Here is a 16,552-nt window from a genome sequence, read left to right as displayed (position 1 = left end):
ACCAACCAGATATATCAACTGGGTTCCTCCCTAGTCTGACTGGATAATCACCCAGACATATACACAAATACTTCAGTGATAATTGCAATGGGAATGAATCTATCATTTGAAAACTGACTAAGGCAAAGATTTCACAATACCATAGCATGAATGTTGCTGGGAAAATGCAGTGTAAGATGAATGTTCCTAATTGGCTGGAGGGAAAATGGTGAGAGGTAAGAAAGGAAGGTTCTGTGGGAACCAATGGCAGTTGCTATGCGTTTAAATCACACTTGGCAGCTGCAGGAGAACCAGAACCGGTTATTAAGTAGGGGAGTGCCACGAATAGAACTCTGATCATAGCTCATCTGACTCTAGATGAATTAGAATTAGAATTCTTCAAAATCATATGAACCATAAAATGTCAAATAAAGATTTGGAAGGAATCCAGAGTTTGAATTTTCCTGACTGGAAAATAAAAATAACTACATTTAGAATATAATGTGGTGGGAGCTGGAGCGATAGCACAGCGGGTAGGGCGTTTGCCTTGCACGCGACCAACCCGGGTTCGACTCCCAGCATCCCATATGGTCCCCGGAGCACTGCCAGGGGTAATTCCTGAATGCATGAGCCAGGAGGAACCCCTGTGCATCGCTGGGTGTGACCAGAAAAAAAAAAGAATATAATGTGGTGGGGTGAAGTATATACTTCTCTGTTTTCTCCAGTGGGTTTGGTTTACTTATCCATTAAGTTTTGTTTTGGATAAGTTTTGTTTTGCTTATCCATTAACTAATATTCCCTGATCCTATTTTATGAGAATGCTTTGCTCTTATTAGTAAAGTCACACAGACTGGCCTAGATTAAAATGTCACAAGTTAATGCTGATCAGATCATTGGAGGTACAGACTTTTTATACTATATTAGAAATGTATGATTGCATGAATTGGAGAAAATAATTAGAACAAGCAAAGATTTTATAATTGACTTATAACTATGTTTATAATGAGGAAAAGATAGAAATCAGTCAAAGAGATGGCTTTTAAGAATTTTGTGCATGTTTTTTTTATAATTTACTCGCCTCCTTTCCAATTATGATGCATAGTTCATATGTCAATTATGAAAACTTAAACATGAATAGAAAATTATTTTAATTATTTAAAGATTAGTTCAGTTGCCCATAGAAGAGACTTACTTACTTAAAATTTGGTTCCTATCAACTTTACACCAAAATTAATGAGTTGTCTATCTCTTCAAAGCATTTGTATTTGATCACAGAAATCCTCAGTTATGGCAATATATTAAACAACAAAAATAATATTTATAGACTTCCTTTTATTTTTCTAAGTAAATTTTCTCATTAAATCCTTATGATCTTCTGATTTATGATCTTCTGAAGTAATCATAACCTTTGTCCCTTCATACTATTATTTCAGTTTCCCTCATCCTTTGTAAGTAGTTTTGCTTTTATCTGTTTCAGTCTCTTGTGTTCAAAAACGGATAAAAATTATCCTGTCTGGGCCTGGAGTGATAGTACAGTGGGTAGGGCATTTGCCTTGCACAAGGCCAACCCGGGTTCGATTCCTAGCATCCCATATGGGCCCCTGAGCACCGACAGTGGTAATTCCTAAGTGCAGAGCCAGGAGTAACCCCTGTGCATTGCTGGGTGTGACCCAAAATGCAAAAAAAATTAAAAACAAAAAAACATAAAAATCATCCCGTCTAAGGGGGAGAGACCATATTCATGTAATATTTATAACTGTGTATCATTATAATTGTAATTTGTTGTTGTTAGTATCTTACTGTGTCTAGTAATAAAAACCATTATTATAGAATGCCTAGTATAGTACAGAAAAAAAAGATATATGTAAAATTTGTTTCTATTTTCAATTTCAGGCCTCCTCTGGAGGCCTTAGAACACCTCTAAAGAGATGGAGAGCAGTATACTATTTATGTTTCTTTTCAGATAAAGAAAGTAATTCATGGCAAAGTTGCATCATGTAATTTTACTAGAAAGAAAGCATTCCCATCACATTACAAACCCAGGTAATCTTCGATAAGCCACATTGTAACTAGCACATATACTATCTATAAGGTACAGATGTAAAAATTAGGCTTAATTGCTGCCTTGTCATACATGCACACACACAAGCAAACATGCGTACACACATATTTTTTTCAATTTTTTATAGATTTTCTCAATCAGAATGATAAAACATGTAAAAATCTCCCAGGGGTGCCCAGGAAGAGCCCTGTCAACTCTTCCCATCGGCTCCCGGGTTCAGGGGTGGTCCCGGGCCGCTTGCCCAGTAAGGGAGGCCCAAGCCATAGGGCAGACAGAAGAGAAAACGAGGGCCAAGCCAGTTAATTGATCAGTTGCTGTTTATTCCATTCTCCCCACACGCCTGTTCCAGTCTCACTGAGCTCCCCATTCTACTCTCACACTGCCCCTCATTCCCGTCTCCTCCTGTCTCTCCTTCTCATCTCTCCAAGCTCCATCTCTCAGCCTGTGCTCTCTCTCCTCTCTGGAGCCTGCCTCTGACTCTGACCTCTGTATTCTGACTCTGACTGCTTCTTCTCCAAGACTCCCTGACTCTCCTTTTCTCCCTCTCCCCACTGTCTCTTTACCCCTCACTACCCCTCATCCTCTGGGCCCTTGCTACACCCAGTCTGGTAGTAAAATCAACCTAAGGAAGCTCTTCCTGACTGCCCATCTAGGAAACACTACCTGGGGGTATTCCTCTCCTCCTAGCATCTTAATTAGCATCTTAATGTTAGTTATTTTTGTATGGGCACAGTAAGAGATACACTGAGGTTTGTAGGGCAGCTCTCCTGAGAACATCTTGCCACAGACTCAGACTACAGCACTCAATCCAGATTAATCATTCCTAACCCTAGAAGAGTCCAGATCTAGTTATCAATTTTTGGATCATGACAGCATCTGCCCATGGCCAAGCTCTTAACTTATAGTTAAGCATTAGGCATTTTGGCCAGACCCATCTTGATGCCAGGGTAGCATATAGCTCACCGCTTGCCCTGGGTCCATCCAGTCCCTCATTGGGACCCTGCTTTTGGGGGTGCTAGGAAGTAAGACCAACTGAGGCTTAGGTCCAAAGAACAGATGCCCAGGAGGAAAATGTAATTTAGAGTCAACTGACTCCCATATTACAAAAGAATAGCATTTACTGTCTTGCTGTGCCCATACAAAAAAGGACATTGCTCTGAATAAACTATGTAAAGGACTTAAGGAGAAGAGGAAAACAATATTTACAAATCAACAGAGCACAAAGAAAGAAGTTACAAATAAATACAGAGGAATTGGAGCACTGTGAAGGGAGTAACCCAAATAAACCTAAGCTTCAGGTGGCAATGTTATCCTACAAAAACAAAACTTCTCTAAAAGGATTTTTGACATTTTTATATTTATATAGAGGAGTACTAAGTTAACAGATATTTGTCTAAAACTAGTTCTAAGTTATGACACTAAACTAGCCATGCTGAGTCATTGACCAAAAGTTTTTCCTAATGTTGGTCAATAGTTTCTCCCTTTTGATCATTATGATATTGTTAATGTGGTACAATAAATATATCTATTTTCAATTTGGTAAGAGTGAAGCAATTTTATTTGCATTATATTGTGGTAGTCTGAGTAATTTTTAAATGAGCAAAAGTGAAAATGTAGATATAGTCAGTGATTTACTAACCTTATAACATCCTCTGATTCCTTCTAGTGAATTTGGGGTTAGGTAGCTTGACTGAAGGTTTATGATATCAGATACTTTCACCATAATATCTCTATAATTTCCTCTGTGACGTGCAGTAAAAGGAATTGCAATGCAAATTGGAAATGGAATACTCTTCTCCCGAGGTGAGCACTCAATGGTGATGACATTGCTGACCAATTCTTCATTATCACTTACTATTGAAGAACTCATGCTATTAATTATCCGGCATTCTAGATGCTGTAGAACATAGGATTGTGCTGTTATATAACAAGACACTTGAGGGTCCTTATCATCACCCAGCACATCAAGATATCTGCAGGGGAAAAGGGAATGTTAATTTCCCTGTTATTTGATTTATGAATTTTATAGTTAACTGCAAAAGAGTTTAAACTATAGAGCCAGAAGCATTTGCTTGATATAAAACCAAATTCTACTACTTATTGTCTCCATGACCTTAGCTCAGATATTCAGCATCTCTGTGCTTCAGTTACCTCAACAGTAAAATGAGGAGGGGGAATAATGTACAAGTTATTATAATTGCCCAATCATAGTGATCTAAACACAATGAAGCAAATGGTAGTGTTTAATGCAGCAGACGGGTTGAAGAGGGAGCGCACCCTGCTGTGATCAGGGCTTCCTCCTTGTTCTATGCTCAGAGATTACTCTTGTCAATGCTAGGGGGACCATATACAACTCAAGGGATTGAACCAGGTTCAGCAGCATGTAAGGAAAGTGTCTTATCCCTTTTACTACCTGTACAGCCTCTGTTTATTACATTTTAAGGAAACCTAAGATATATAGCTCTGAATTTACAGTTAAAGTGAGTTGCAAACAATATTACCAGCAAAGAATTAGTCCAAAAATGCATTTTGACTATTTATTTTATTCAATATTCTTTAATCATTTAAGATATTTGTATTTTCTTTGACAAATATTTTAGTATGTGGTAAATGTAATTAAATTTTATAGAGATTTTAGACTACATATTTCATTTAATCTTCACAACGGTGGTATCATCTAAATAATACATCTCTATCTATTGAAAAAACATAGGGCTGGAGCAATAGCACAGCGGGTAGGGCATTTGCCTAGCATGCAGCCAATCTGGGTTTGATTCCTCTGTCCCTCTCGGAGAGCCCGGCAAGCTATGGAGAGTATATCGCCTGCACGGCAGAGCCTGGCAAGCTACCCGTGGCGTATTTGATGTGTCAAAAATAGTAATAAGTCTCACGATGGAGACATTACTGGTGTCCACTCGAACAAATCGATGAGCAATAGGATGACAGTGACAATGGCAGTGATACAGTGATACTTAGAAATTTAATTTGATAAAAATCATTTGGGTAGTAAATTTCATTTTGCTTTTGTTTTGGAGCCACACCCTGCAGTGCTCAGGGCTTATTCCTGGCTCTGCATTCAGGGATCATTCCTGTTGGGGCTGAGGATCAAAACCATATTGGCTTTGTGCAGGGAAATGCCCTTCTATTTTTTTTTCAATTTTATTGAATCACTGTGAGAGAGTTACAACTTTCATGTGTGGGTTACAATCACACAATCATCAAACACCCATCCCTCCTCCAGTGCACATTCCCCACCACCAATATCCCTGGTATACCCCCCCTTTCCCACCCTCCCCCTGCCTCCATGGCAGACAATATTCCCCATACTCTCTCTCTACTTTTGAGCATTATGGCTTGCAACACAGAGACTGGGAGGTCATCATGTTTGGTCCATTACCTACTTTCGGCACACATCTCCCATGCCGACTGATTCCTCCAGCCATCATTTTCTAGTGATCCCTTCTCTATTCCATCTGCCTTCTCCCCTCCACTCATGAAGCAGTCTTCCAGCTATGGGGCAATCCTCCTGGCCCTTGTATCTACTATCCTTGAGTGTCAGCCTTATGTGATGTTATTCTATACTCTACAACTGAGTGTGGCCCTTCTATGTCTGTCCCTCTCTTTCTGACTCATTTCACTTAGCATGATACTCTCCATGTCTATCCATTTATAAGCAAATTTCATGACTTCATCTCTCCTAACAGCTGCATAGTATTCCATTGTGTAGATGTACCAAAGTTTCTTTAACCAGTCATCTGTTCTAGGGCACTTGGGTTGTTTCCAGATTTTATGCCCTTCCCTCTAAACCATCACTGCACTCTGAGATGGCAAACTTAAAAGTCAATAATTGACTCTGTATTTTACACAAAATCCAAAGACTTTCTATTATAATATCATATTTCTTCAAATTATTCCACAACACTGGTTTCCTTACCCATTGAAAACTTAAATTAACAATAATCTTCAATATTGTATAGATAAAACGGGATAATTTATTTAAACTTCTTAAAGGATAAAATGACTGATCAATAAATGTTAGTTCTCTACATTAAAACTGTGAGTTTAAGTTTCTCACTTTCCTGCTACTCCTAATTTTGCACTAGTCAAATGATTGGAATACAACATATAAAAAATAGATGTTCTATAGATAATATAGTATTATTACTTAGTCATGGAGTAGTAATGTTTTAACTATTAATAATTAGTAGTAACTCTACAGTTTCCTTTAGCACAGAAATGTTAAAAACATGTTGTAATTATAGAGTATTATCTCATTATATTCTGAACCCACTGCTTTTTATTCTTTCATTTATTTATTTGGATTTTGAGCAATACCAGGTGTTGTTCAGGGGTTACTCCTGATTCTAAGCTCTGTAATTACTTCTGCTGGTTCTCAGAGGACCCAATATGGGATGCTGGGGATCAAACCCAGGTCATCCTTATGCAAGGCAAATTCCCTATTTACTGTATTATCACTCCAGCCTCTGAATCTATGACTTTAGAAAAAATAGCAAATTACCAAGCAAGTTGCTTTAGTGATCGTGGTAAGATTAATTCACAAATAGGAAATCATATCAAATAATATGTGTTCAGTAACCAAGCTTTGTGGTGACTCTCTTGTGCATCCTGAAAACTACTTCAATATAATCTTCTAATAGACTGACATGTGACAGTAAAGAGACTTGTAAATCCGTATATTTCCTCTAGTCCTAGTAAACATATCTACTCTAACCATCAAAATAATCACATTGGTTTGTTCTACTTTTGTTTTCCTTTGAGTTTGTACATACTGGGTCAATCTCAGAACAAACATAAACATTTTTTTTCTGGTAAAGATATTTAGAAAAGAATCATAGTGGATTTTGAGCTTGACTTTGAAGAGGACACATGTTTTTATATGACAGTATGGTTCCCTAGCCTTCGGGATTTCAGTGAGTAGTCATCATCTTAAACATGCAAACCAAGCACAAATGGTTTAGAGACTGCACTGAGGAAATCACTTGCTGGGGAACACCTAAAGGAGGGAGTGGACCAGCAGTGACTCATGAGTCTCCATTTGAGTCATTTCTGAAGGTGAAAACATGAAATGTTAATGTTGTTCTCACATGAAATAGACAAAAATACATCAACTACTTTTTTTAGCGCCCACATGTGGTGGTAGAGAATGCAATGCCAGAGGATCAAACTCAACCCGTCTCTTTTGTTAGTCATGTAACTTGACCACTAGTGTTATCTCCCAAGCTTTCCATGGGCTAGATTACTAGGTTTTTAATTTTTTTTAACAAAATGTAAAAATTATTAACAACCAGGGGTTTTTTGGGGGGTTTTTTTGGAGGGACTTCTAAGGTCATATTAAAGTTTAGTAGATTTCCAGACTCATACAACTGTTAATTTTCGAACCAGCTCAACCTCACAATTTCAGAGATTGAACAATATAGATTGAGCTGAGCACATGACTTGAGATTATAGACTCAGTGACAGTGTTGAATGCTACTGTCAATTTGAAATAGCATCAGTGTATCATGGCAGAGTTGCAGGTGGATCATATGTGGGAGACAGTGAAGTTTAGGAGTGAAATAAACTAACTGCCTTTTATCCAAGTGTCATCCCCTGCAGAGTAACATGTTTCTATGCCCTTTCTGGAACTTTCTCATTTAACTTTGCCCAATAAGTATAGGAGTGTAATAACTTTACATATAAGAAAATGGCATATATCAGGATAAATCACTGTCACCGTCACTGTCATCCCATTGTTCATCAATTTGCTCAAGCAGGCACCAGTAACATCTCCATTGTGAGACTTGCTGTTACAGTTTTTGGCATATTAAATACACCATGGGTAGCTTGCCAGGCTCTGCCATGTGGACAAGATACTCTTGGTAGCTTTCGGGGCTCTCCAGGAGGGGCAGAGAAATCGAACCCGGGTTGGCCAAGTGCAAGGCAAATGCCCTACCCACTGTGCTATCACTCAAACCCATCAGGATAAATGAGAGGCACATATTGATTTTCAATGGCACTGGAATTCTATATAATGTCATAATACAATAATATTTCTAAAAGAAGATGGGACCAAAGAAGTGAAGAGACCCAAATTCACAAATTGTTGAAATAGTAGAGATTAAATTTAAGTTTTCTTATTTAAAACCATTGGTTTTTCCCCCTCCTTATTCCTTTTGCCTTCTAAGTGTGTTGTGTTTGCCTGGGAAAACATGACTCATGAATATTTTATTTTATATGGACAATAGGGATTGTTATCCATCTTGTATAGGGTATGATTATTCACAAAATGGATCTCTCATTCACACTTTTTGAAGTCCTGGGCTCTTTCAAAAATATGATGGATCTTCTAGATCATCTTCAAAGAGATAATACAAGTCTGACAATATACTTTCAGTCTCAAGAACCTCCCAAAACTTTACCAAGATTTATCCACCAAAGTTCTACAGAGACTGGCTAAGAATTCATGATGATTTATAAAGAAAATAAACTTAATAATGTATATAATGTATATAATGTTATAAATAAAATGAATCTGAGGCAGAATATTATTTCTTAACTTTCTATCAATTTGAAGACTCTGAGTTTTTTTCCTAGTAACAAAAAAATTTTTTAAAGTAAAAAGAAAGTAGTGAACTAGGAAAGTTTTCATGATCTGGAAAATTGATTATTTTAACTGCTTAAATGATCAATTTTTTCACTCTTTAAAGAAAGATTTAATGTCTTTTTTCTCTTAGGCTATAATAACCAAACAGTATTAGAAATGCAAGTTATATATATGTGAATATATAAAATGGAGTAAATTAAACAATTTTATTTACAATATATCTTACAAATTTGACTTTATTAATGTATAAATGTATAAATACTGTGAATACTAGTTACGAACACATATATATAAGAACATTTAAGTTCTCTTACACTTTGTTTACTTACTCCTTTTCCATTATGTTATTCTCTTGTTTTAGACTCTCTGAGTCATTGGGAAGACTATTCAAAAACTTATTGGTGATACCATTTGTTATCAAGGATGTGATCTTCTCTCCACTTTGGCTTTCTTGAATTTCTCTTTCTGTTGTCTCTGTTAGGTCCTGTACCTCTCCCAGGCTGCCACTGGTGTTCTGACTAGTCATGGGTTCCATTTGTTTATCTTCTTTATTTTCTACATCAGGAGACATTCTGTTTTGTGATTTGCCTCGCCCTGTTCCATTTCCACTCAATGATGTATTTCTTTCTTTTTCTATTAATTCTGAACTCATATGTGTTTTATATTTTTTAAACTGGATCTGGTTTGTGTCATGACTTTCCTCTCCATTTGTGGGTGAAACAGTAGCTGTTTCTATGACATTTTGTTCCCCTCTTACAGCAATGCCTTGAATGGTGGACATTGTCTCCAGTGATGCACATTCATCATGCATGCTGCATAAATTAGACATCTCATTTTCTTCTTTTTTCAGAAGTGTAGCAGTGCTTCCCAAATATTCATTTATTTTCATGAGGCAGTCTATGAAGCTAGTAATTTCTGCACACACATATACACAGAGAAACACATGAAACAAATACAAACCAAATTATATTTCTTAACTCACATGTAATGAGATATATAAGATAACCTTCAATACTTGCAAAGACCATTACCAAACATTTAAGCCAAACTTCCTTCTGGAAGAAAAGTTACTTGTTTGACTGCCACCCTTTAAACACATCAAGGAATTTGGAACAAACTCTCGGTTTGTTAACAATGTACCAATGAGTAGATGTACTCCCTCTTGTTTGTGGAAATTTTGGGGGTTTGAAGATAGATACCAAGACTACCCCTTAAGACTGTGTCCCATTGGCATAAACAACTTTAATAATTCCTCATTTTTAAATAAATTTAGAATGTTACTTCATTTTTTAATATGCTACATAATTTATCAGTGATTCCATTAAAATTAGTTGCCTAAAATTTAGCAAAACACATTAGATGAGACTTTGATTGTGGGCATACAATAGCTTTTTCATTTCTTTGGATTTAAATGCTATATTTAGTGTATTCTTTGTATGAGAAATGGGCAAGGTCACACATTTCTTCTGCTGAAATTGGATAGCTGACAATTTTCAAATTGGTCTTTCAAATAATAGCTCTAATTCTTAGATAGAACTGAACCTACAGTGAACACTAGAGAGAACGAAACCAGTTCAAATCTTCTCACTTTGGTGTAAACACAGTAACCTGACCTAACATTTCTCACTCCATCCCCTTTTCTAATTGTTCTTTATTTGTTTAAACATCTTCTCAGAGATAGAACAACTCGATGGCTTACTGCCAGCTTAGCTATTGTCTGGTTGTTAAAATTCAATGTGAACTAAGAACTATGATTTGTGAGACCCCTATGGATTAGTGATTCTAAAGTTATCACTAAATCACCTTTCCACTAGTCTGATGCCCGAGGCACTATCTTTATTATAAACTCTTAACCTTTAGTTTGGTCCTTATAGTTGCCCATGAATACATTCTTGGCTTGATATGTTGCCTAAAGCATATTTAGTTATCTATAGAGATTCAGGTTCTGGCTGAAGCTCAGTTGATGGCCCCTAGTTGATGATCACTTATTGATAATTCCTTTTATCATACTTTTGACACTGACTATTTGCCCTCAACACCAAATTTCTTAATATTAGTTGCCCTAGATTTCTGATAGATGACACCTAACCACATATTCCCAATGTTCTTGCAGTTAGTGAAGTCAATGTCAAACAAGTCTGAAAACAGAACTTATATTCAATGTGTAAGAAGAATTTGCTCCACCTTACACCAGGTTTGTATTTTCTTACTGTTCAGTCTTAGACTCAGCCAATCCTTCTGCCTGAGATGTTATATTTTGACTCCCAATTCGCAGCTGCATGAATCCCAATCCATTTCTTAAGCTTCACTTTCAATGCTGTATTTGTTCTAACAAAAGTTCTAATTCCTCATTATGAGAATAGGAACATGCCTACTTCTAAGTCCCTACAGCATTCCACTTATGTATTTCTAAAGGAGCTGACCTCTGTGTTCCTTGTTGCATTACATAATATTATTTTCCTTTAAATCATTAGACCCTTGCATACAGAGACTCTATCCTAGCTTTTTGTTGTTGGTGGTGGTGGTTTGCTACTTAACTTCTTTCAAAGCAGATGCCTAATTAGTGTTTCTTTAAAAAAAAAAAAAGAAAGAAAAAGAAAAGCAAAGCAAAGAAAAACTTGCCTTGTTTCCAGAGACATTGCTTCTCCTTGTCAAGGATCCCATGCAAGTGCTGGCAGATAGAGCACAGGTTTCCTGCAGTGAAGTCCAAAAGTTGATGGAGGGCCCCACTGAACCCTTGACCTAGAGAGACCACAGCGGCTATCCAGGTGGCTCTGTTGATGCCTTCACAATGCTCATTCCCCTGGACTGCCTGCGTTAGCATTAGGTTTTGTCTCCAAATCTGCTTCAAGATTTGACCTAGTTTACCTGAGCCCATGTCTTCTGTATCCATTTTGTTGTTATTGTTCAAATGGAATGCTTCTTTTTTTCCCCTGCCAATCAAATCTAAAGGTTTAGCAAATTTAAGCTTAGCTATGGTTATTTCTTCTACAAGCTAGGAGATGATCCAAATTGGCTAGCCCAGCACTTTCCCTCAACATAATAGTTTATTCAGCTTGTTGTTGACCAGTGAAAAGTTACTAGGTGACCGAAGGAAAAGCGTTCCTGCACCATGGGTGCCATTGTGTACAGAATAGATTAATGGCAGGAATAGAGCTAGTTCATGCAATCCAACTCTCCGTGTGAGCCGTGCACATTCACTCACTGGTGAACATCTTATATACTTTTCAAACTTTGAGAGAGTAGAGTTTGGATTCTGAAGTAGAATGAGGATTTTATTAATCAAAAATAAATTATGCTAACAAATATTGCTATCAAGACACCTTGATAGCAGGGCTTAAAAAGTGTCTCTGAGTGAAATCAAAACACCTTGAATGCAGGGCTTAAAAAGTGTCTCTGAGTGAAATAATATGAGGCCTGACAAGCTTCACACTCTCTTAGACGGTGGAAGTAGGGAATTACATTACATTACATTAAGATTGGCAATAAATGAATAATTCTTATAACACTATATAGTTAAATGTGAGGTCTTTACATGGGAGAGCTCTGAAACTAGGATATGCAAATATTTTGTACAAAAAAGCAGAATTTATTCCTATTGGCGAGGTGAATTTAATTAGTATCCTCTTCTCTGGAGTATGGAATAAAACTGACAAGACGGAGTACATGACCTTGCCAATAATATTTCTCTAATTAGATAAAATGCCTGTCACCAAAAAAAAGCAAATCTGAACCAACAAGAAGTCTCCACCATGCATAATTAAACCTCAGGTAAAGTAAGTTCTCAGCAGTGCCAGTCCCTCTGTTGACACACTGCAACGCTGCACTTGGTCTCAGGGAGACTGGCCCCGTAGGGGGGGCCCAATACAGCCCCCTTCCTCCTCTCCAGGACTGGACTCCTCCTTTAATAGGGGAAAACAACCCATCTGAAGAAAGAGCTGGTGCATTCCAGGCAGGTTTGCATTCTCTCAGAGGTGCTGGAATGGGATAAAAGCTTTCCAAAGAGAATACAGGATACTTTTTTTTTTCTCTCAGAATCACAACTCTTGGGTGACAAAATGCAAAAACACAAAGGCAGTGGATAAAGAGTAAATACCACAGGCCTGAATACTGTCCAAGTGCTCCTGTTCAGAAGAGTCTGAAGGAGAAGGAAAAAATAACATAAGGGAGGAGATCAAAGGAAGGGGAGAGAATGAAGACTCATTCTCTAGTAGGAGACTTTTTTTCAAGAAACTTGAAAAGGCAACCCTTTTGAAATATGAATCCATGGTTTACCACGGATCACAGTATTTCAATACTTTTATAATACAACAGATTTTTTACGGTCAATTTTATTTTCTTCTATCTCGAAATATATCTAATTCTAAATAACAGTAAGTGCATGACTTTAATTCATTACTGTCAGGCAATATCTAAATGCTAGGGAGAGAACTTTCTGGGACTCAGAAAGTAGTGGACACATGAACAGACTATCAAAATACAGCTTTGACTAAGTTGAGAACCAGAGCAGAATTCTGAGCAAAAAAGTATTATGAAAGACTGGGGGAGTGAAAACTTGACTCTAATTAGAGGCCTGGGAAATGTTGAGGTGAAAGGCAATCAGGATTTGAGCAGGCTAGAAAACAGAAAATGGGAGTGTTTCAGCATTGGAAATTCTGTGATCAAAGGCATGGAGCAAAAAATGGCATGATTGATTAAAAATGGAAAAATATGATTTTAGAAAAGGGTCTCTTCAGTGAGTCTGAGTAAGTGGCATGAAAAATCTCATGCTTGTGAAGAGTTTGGAGAAGTTACAATTTTGTTCTGCAGATAGAAGGGAGAAAATTGTATTTGAATTAGGTGAAAATATAGCCAAATGCATGCCTTGGGGGTGCATAGAGGTGGTAAAGAAATTAGTTAAAATGCTTGGAGATCAGCATAAGGGCAGCAGGAGTGCCAGCTGTTGAAAGGGACCCCTTGACAGATGATCTGAAATAGAGAACAGGGAATGCCCTGAATCATTCAGTGAGAGAGAGAGACATATAAAACAGCAAATGTCTCATCATTCATTTACTTGCAAAATATGCATTCCACTTGTGTAAAAGTTCTGCTTTATAGTAAAATATGATTATGACTTTTTTTAGAAAACCGAACAGATGATAAAAACAAGTTATGGAATTTAGGAAGAATAGTCAATTGGTAAACAGATAACTTGATTAGTTTGGCATTTGTTGAACTTGACATCACTTAAGGTGTTCCTTGAAATGTGTTAGGAATTTGGGGAAAAGTCAGAATATTTATTAGTATACTAAAATATCATGGGTAAATAGATATTGTATGAATTCATGGGAGTAGAAGAGAACAATGGAAACTTCACATGGTGCACATTTTAAGCAACACATAAAACTTATGATGAGAAAATACCAAAATACTGGACTAGTGCACACAGATTTCCTTCTAGATAATTGGGAAATTTCTTTCAGTCCAGGGAAAGCATCAGAAACATTTCTCCAGAGCCTCCTTGACATTTACTATTCTCAAGTCCAAACTAACTTGTTCTCTGTCTGACTTCCCAAGAACATATAGCATTTGCAAAGTAAAAATCTACCACAGACCACATTACATTTATTTCTTTGAACAAGCATCTGCATGTTCCTGCATCTTGTTTTCTTTTAATGGATGTCACTAGCCATGGAAAGAACTGACATTTGCAGTCAAGATTTGTGACACCCACGGAAGTTAACTGCAGAAATTCATCTTGATGGATTAACATTTGCTCAGCATCTTCCTTGTTGCTCCTCCTTACTGGAACTGCTAACACTCCTCTTGACTTCAGTGGGTACTGTGCTTCCATTGATGCTAAAGAAATTACACAGGCAAAACTTTATGTGAGTGTAAAGACAATAGTCCTATTGATAGTCAAAGTATGGTAGCAAATGAGGATAGAGATAAAACTCAATTCATTTGTTTACTATCTAAAGAAATAAAACTTTACAAAGTCTGGGAAATCTATCAACATGTGAGGAAAGTCAGGACAAATAAATTTACGAAGTATAACAAAGTGAGATGCTTTTCCTTGGTATTTATGGTGAGTAGAGGAAGAATAATAAGATGTAAGCAAATGAATTTTTTAATGCTTGATTCTGCATATTGGTGGGTACATTGAGTCAATGTTGTTAATTAATATCTGTAAACTTTTTGTTATCATTATTCTCTTGAATTTCTGTCATTGCCTACTTCAGGAATTTGGGTGCAGCCAGCCTAAGTTAACTTTGCCCATTTGAAAACTCTTATTAAATGTCTGATCATTTCTTATCTTTTCAGAATGCATATAGCTAATTGATGAGGGGAAATATAAGGGAGAGCAGTTGCTTTTATTTTGATATTTCCCCAGTCACCTATTGCACTGAAAATATATTGGCTGGATATTAGAATTCTCAATGTACTTATCAACTTAAAAACTCACTGTATCACCATATCAGTGTCATCCTGTTGTTCATCGATTTACTTGGGCACCAGTAATGTCTCCATTTGTCCCAGCCCTGAGATTTTTGCAGTCTCTCCTTACTCATCTTTCCCAAGGATTGGAGGCTCTTGTTTAAAAAATAGAACCGTAGCACTGTCGCACTGTAGTCCCATTCTTCATCAATTTGCTCAAGGGGGCACCAGTAATGTCTCCATTGTAAAACTTGTTACTGTTTTTAACATAGAATACGCCACAGGTAGCTTGCCAGGCTCTGCCAGGCAGGCAGGATACTCTTGGTTGGTTGCTGGGCTCTCCGAGAGGGACGAAGAATCGAAAAAGGTCGGCCATGTGCAAGGCAAATGGCCTACCCGCTGTGCTATCACTCCAGTCTTATTTAAAAAATGCTCTCTAAAAATCAAATGTGTCTAAGGAATGGTTGACTTAAATATGTATACACAAATATCACATACTAGTATATGGAACACAGTTTAATAATATAGGAGATCAGGCTGGGGGGGGGGTGGGCTTTATCAGCAAGTTTGGCAAGCCAGAAAACCAAGAAATGTTTGGAGAAACAAGATATGATCTGAACAGGAGACATTACGCAGCACAATCATATGGATGACTGGAGAAAAATTCACAGGCTGAGACACAAAGGTCTGGTCATACTCAGAGAACAAATAATGGCCAGAGTTCAAAGTTCATTTCCAGGACAACACCCTATCAAAGACTCTTATCTATACAGATTCCAAGTTGATAGAGTTTGGAGAAGACACCTACAGGGTCAAATTTCCCACTCACAGCTCCTCATTTTGGAATTCTTCTTAAAGAATCTCCTCAGAACGTCCCTTCAATATCGACTCGCCCAAAATATTTGATGGCAGGAGTCGATCCAGGATATGAGAGATCGAGTAGGTCCATGCACTCTGGTAGCTGCAGTAGAAGAGCTGCAAGGATATAAGGCTCACACTTTGCAGTATCTCAGGTAAACCACCAGTTCTCACCTCCTCAGGCGCATCACAGCATCAGGAGCAAAGGAACTAGTGTGGCTGACACGCTTTTTCTATGAATCCCATTATGCTCTTCCTAAACACCCCACTGACATTTCACTTCAGATTAGAATGTCGGTGAATCTGGAGAAAAGCTAACTGAAACAGAGAGTTCTAGTCAGCTGCTTTCCCCACCAGCGTTCAGTGGAGTCCAGAATATATACCTCTGTAACCGACAGGCTGATTTGACCACAGACATAGTACCTTAAGCTAACAGATTATTTGTGGGTTATTTTGGTTTTTGGTTTGGGCATCACACCTGGTGGCAGTCAGAGCTTACTCCTGGCTCTGTGCTCAGGGATCACTCGTGGTGATGCTAGGGAACTGAACCTTGGTTGGATGTATGCAGAGCAAGTGTCCTAACCACTTTACCATTTCTCTGACCTCTAAGGTAGTACATTAAGGTGATAAAG

At 37.5% G+C, this 16,552-nt stretch overlaps 1 protein-coding gene across 1 annotated transcript in view; it reads right to left on the bottom strand.

The window, feature by feature from the left end:
* DTHD1 (death domain containing 1) overlaps positions 1–11,538 on the bottom strand; it is a 68,217-nt gene extending 56,679 nt beyond the window's left edge. Inside the window, exons 1-3 of the mRNA XM_004608072.2 lie at positions 11,268–11,538; positions 8,975–9,560; positions 3,681–4,014 (exon numbers count right to left, since the gene is read on the bottom strand). Of these exons, the coding sequence (XP_004608129.2) occupies positions 3,681–4,014; positions 8,975–9,560; positions 11,268–11,538 (1,191 nt within the window). The remainder of the gene's footprint in view (positions 1–3,680; positions 4,015–8,974; positions 9,561–11,267) is intronic.
* Positions 11,539–16,552: the final 5,014 nt, after the last annotated feature.

Source organism: Sorex araneus, chromosome 5 (genome assembly GCF_027595985.1).
Source record: "Sorex araneus isolate mSorAra2 chromosome 5, mSorAra2.pri, whole genome shotgun sequence".
Taxonomy (NCBI): domain Eukaryota; kingdom Metazoa; phylum Chordata; class Mammalia; order Eulipotyphla; family Soricidae; genus Sorex; species Sorex araneus.
This window is presented reverse-complemented; position numbering and strand designations above follow the sequence as displayed.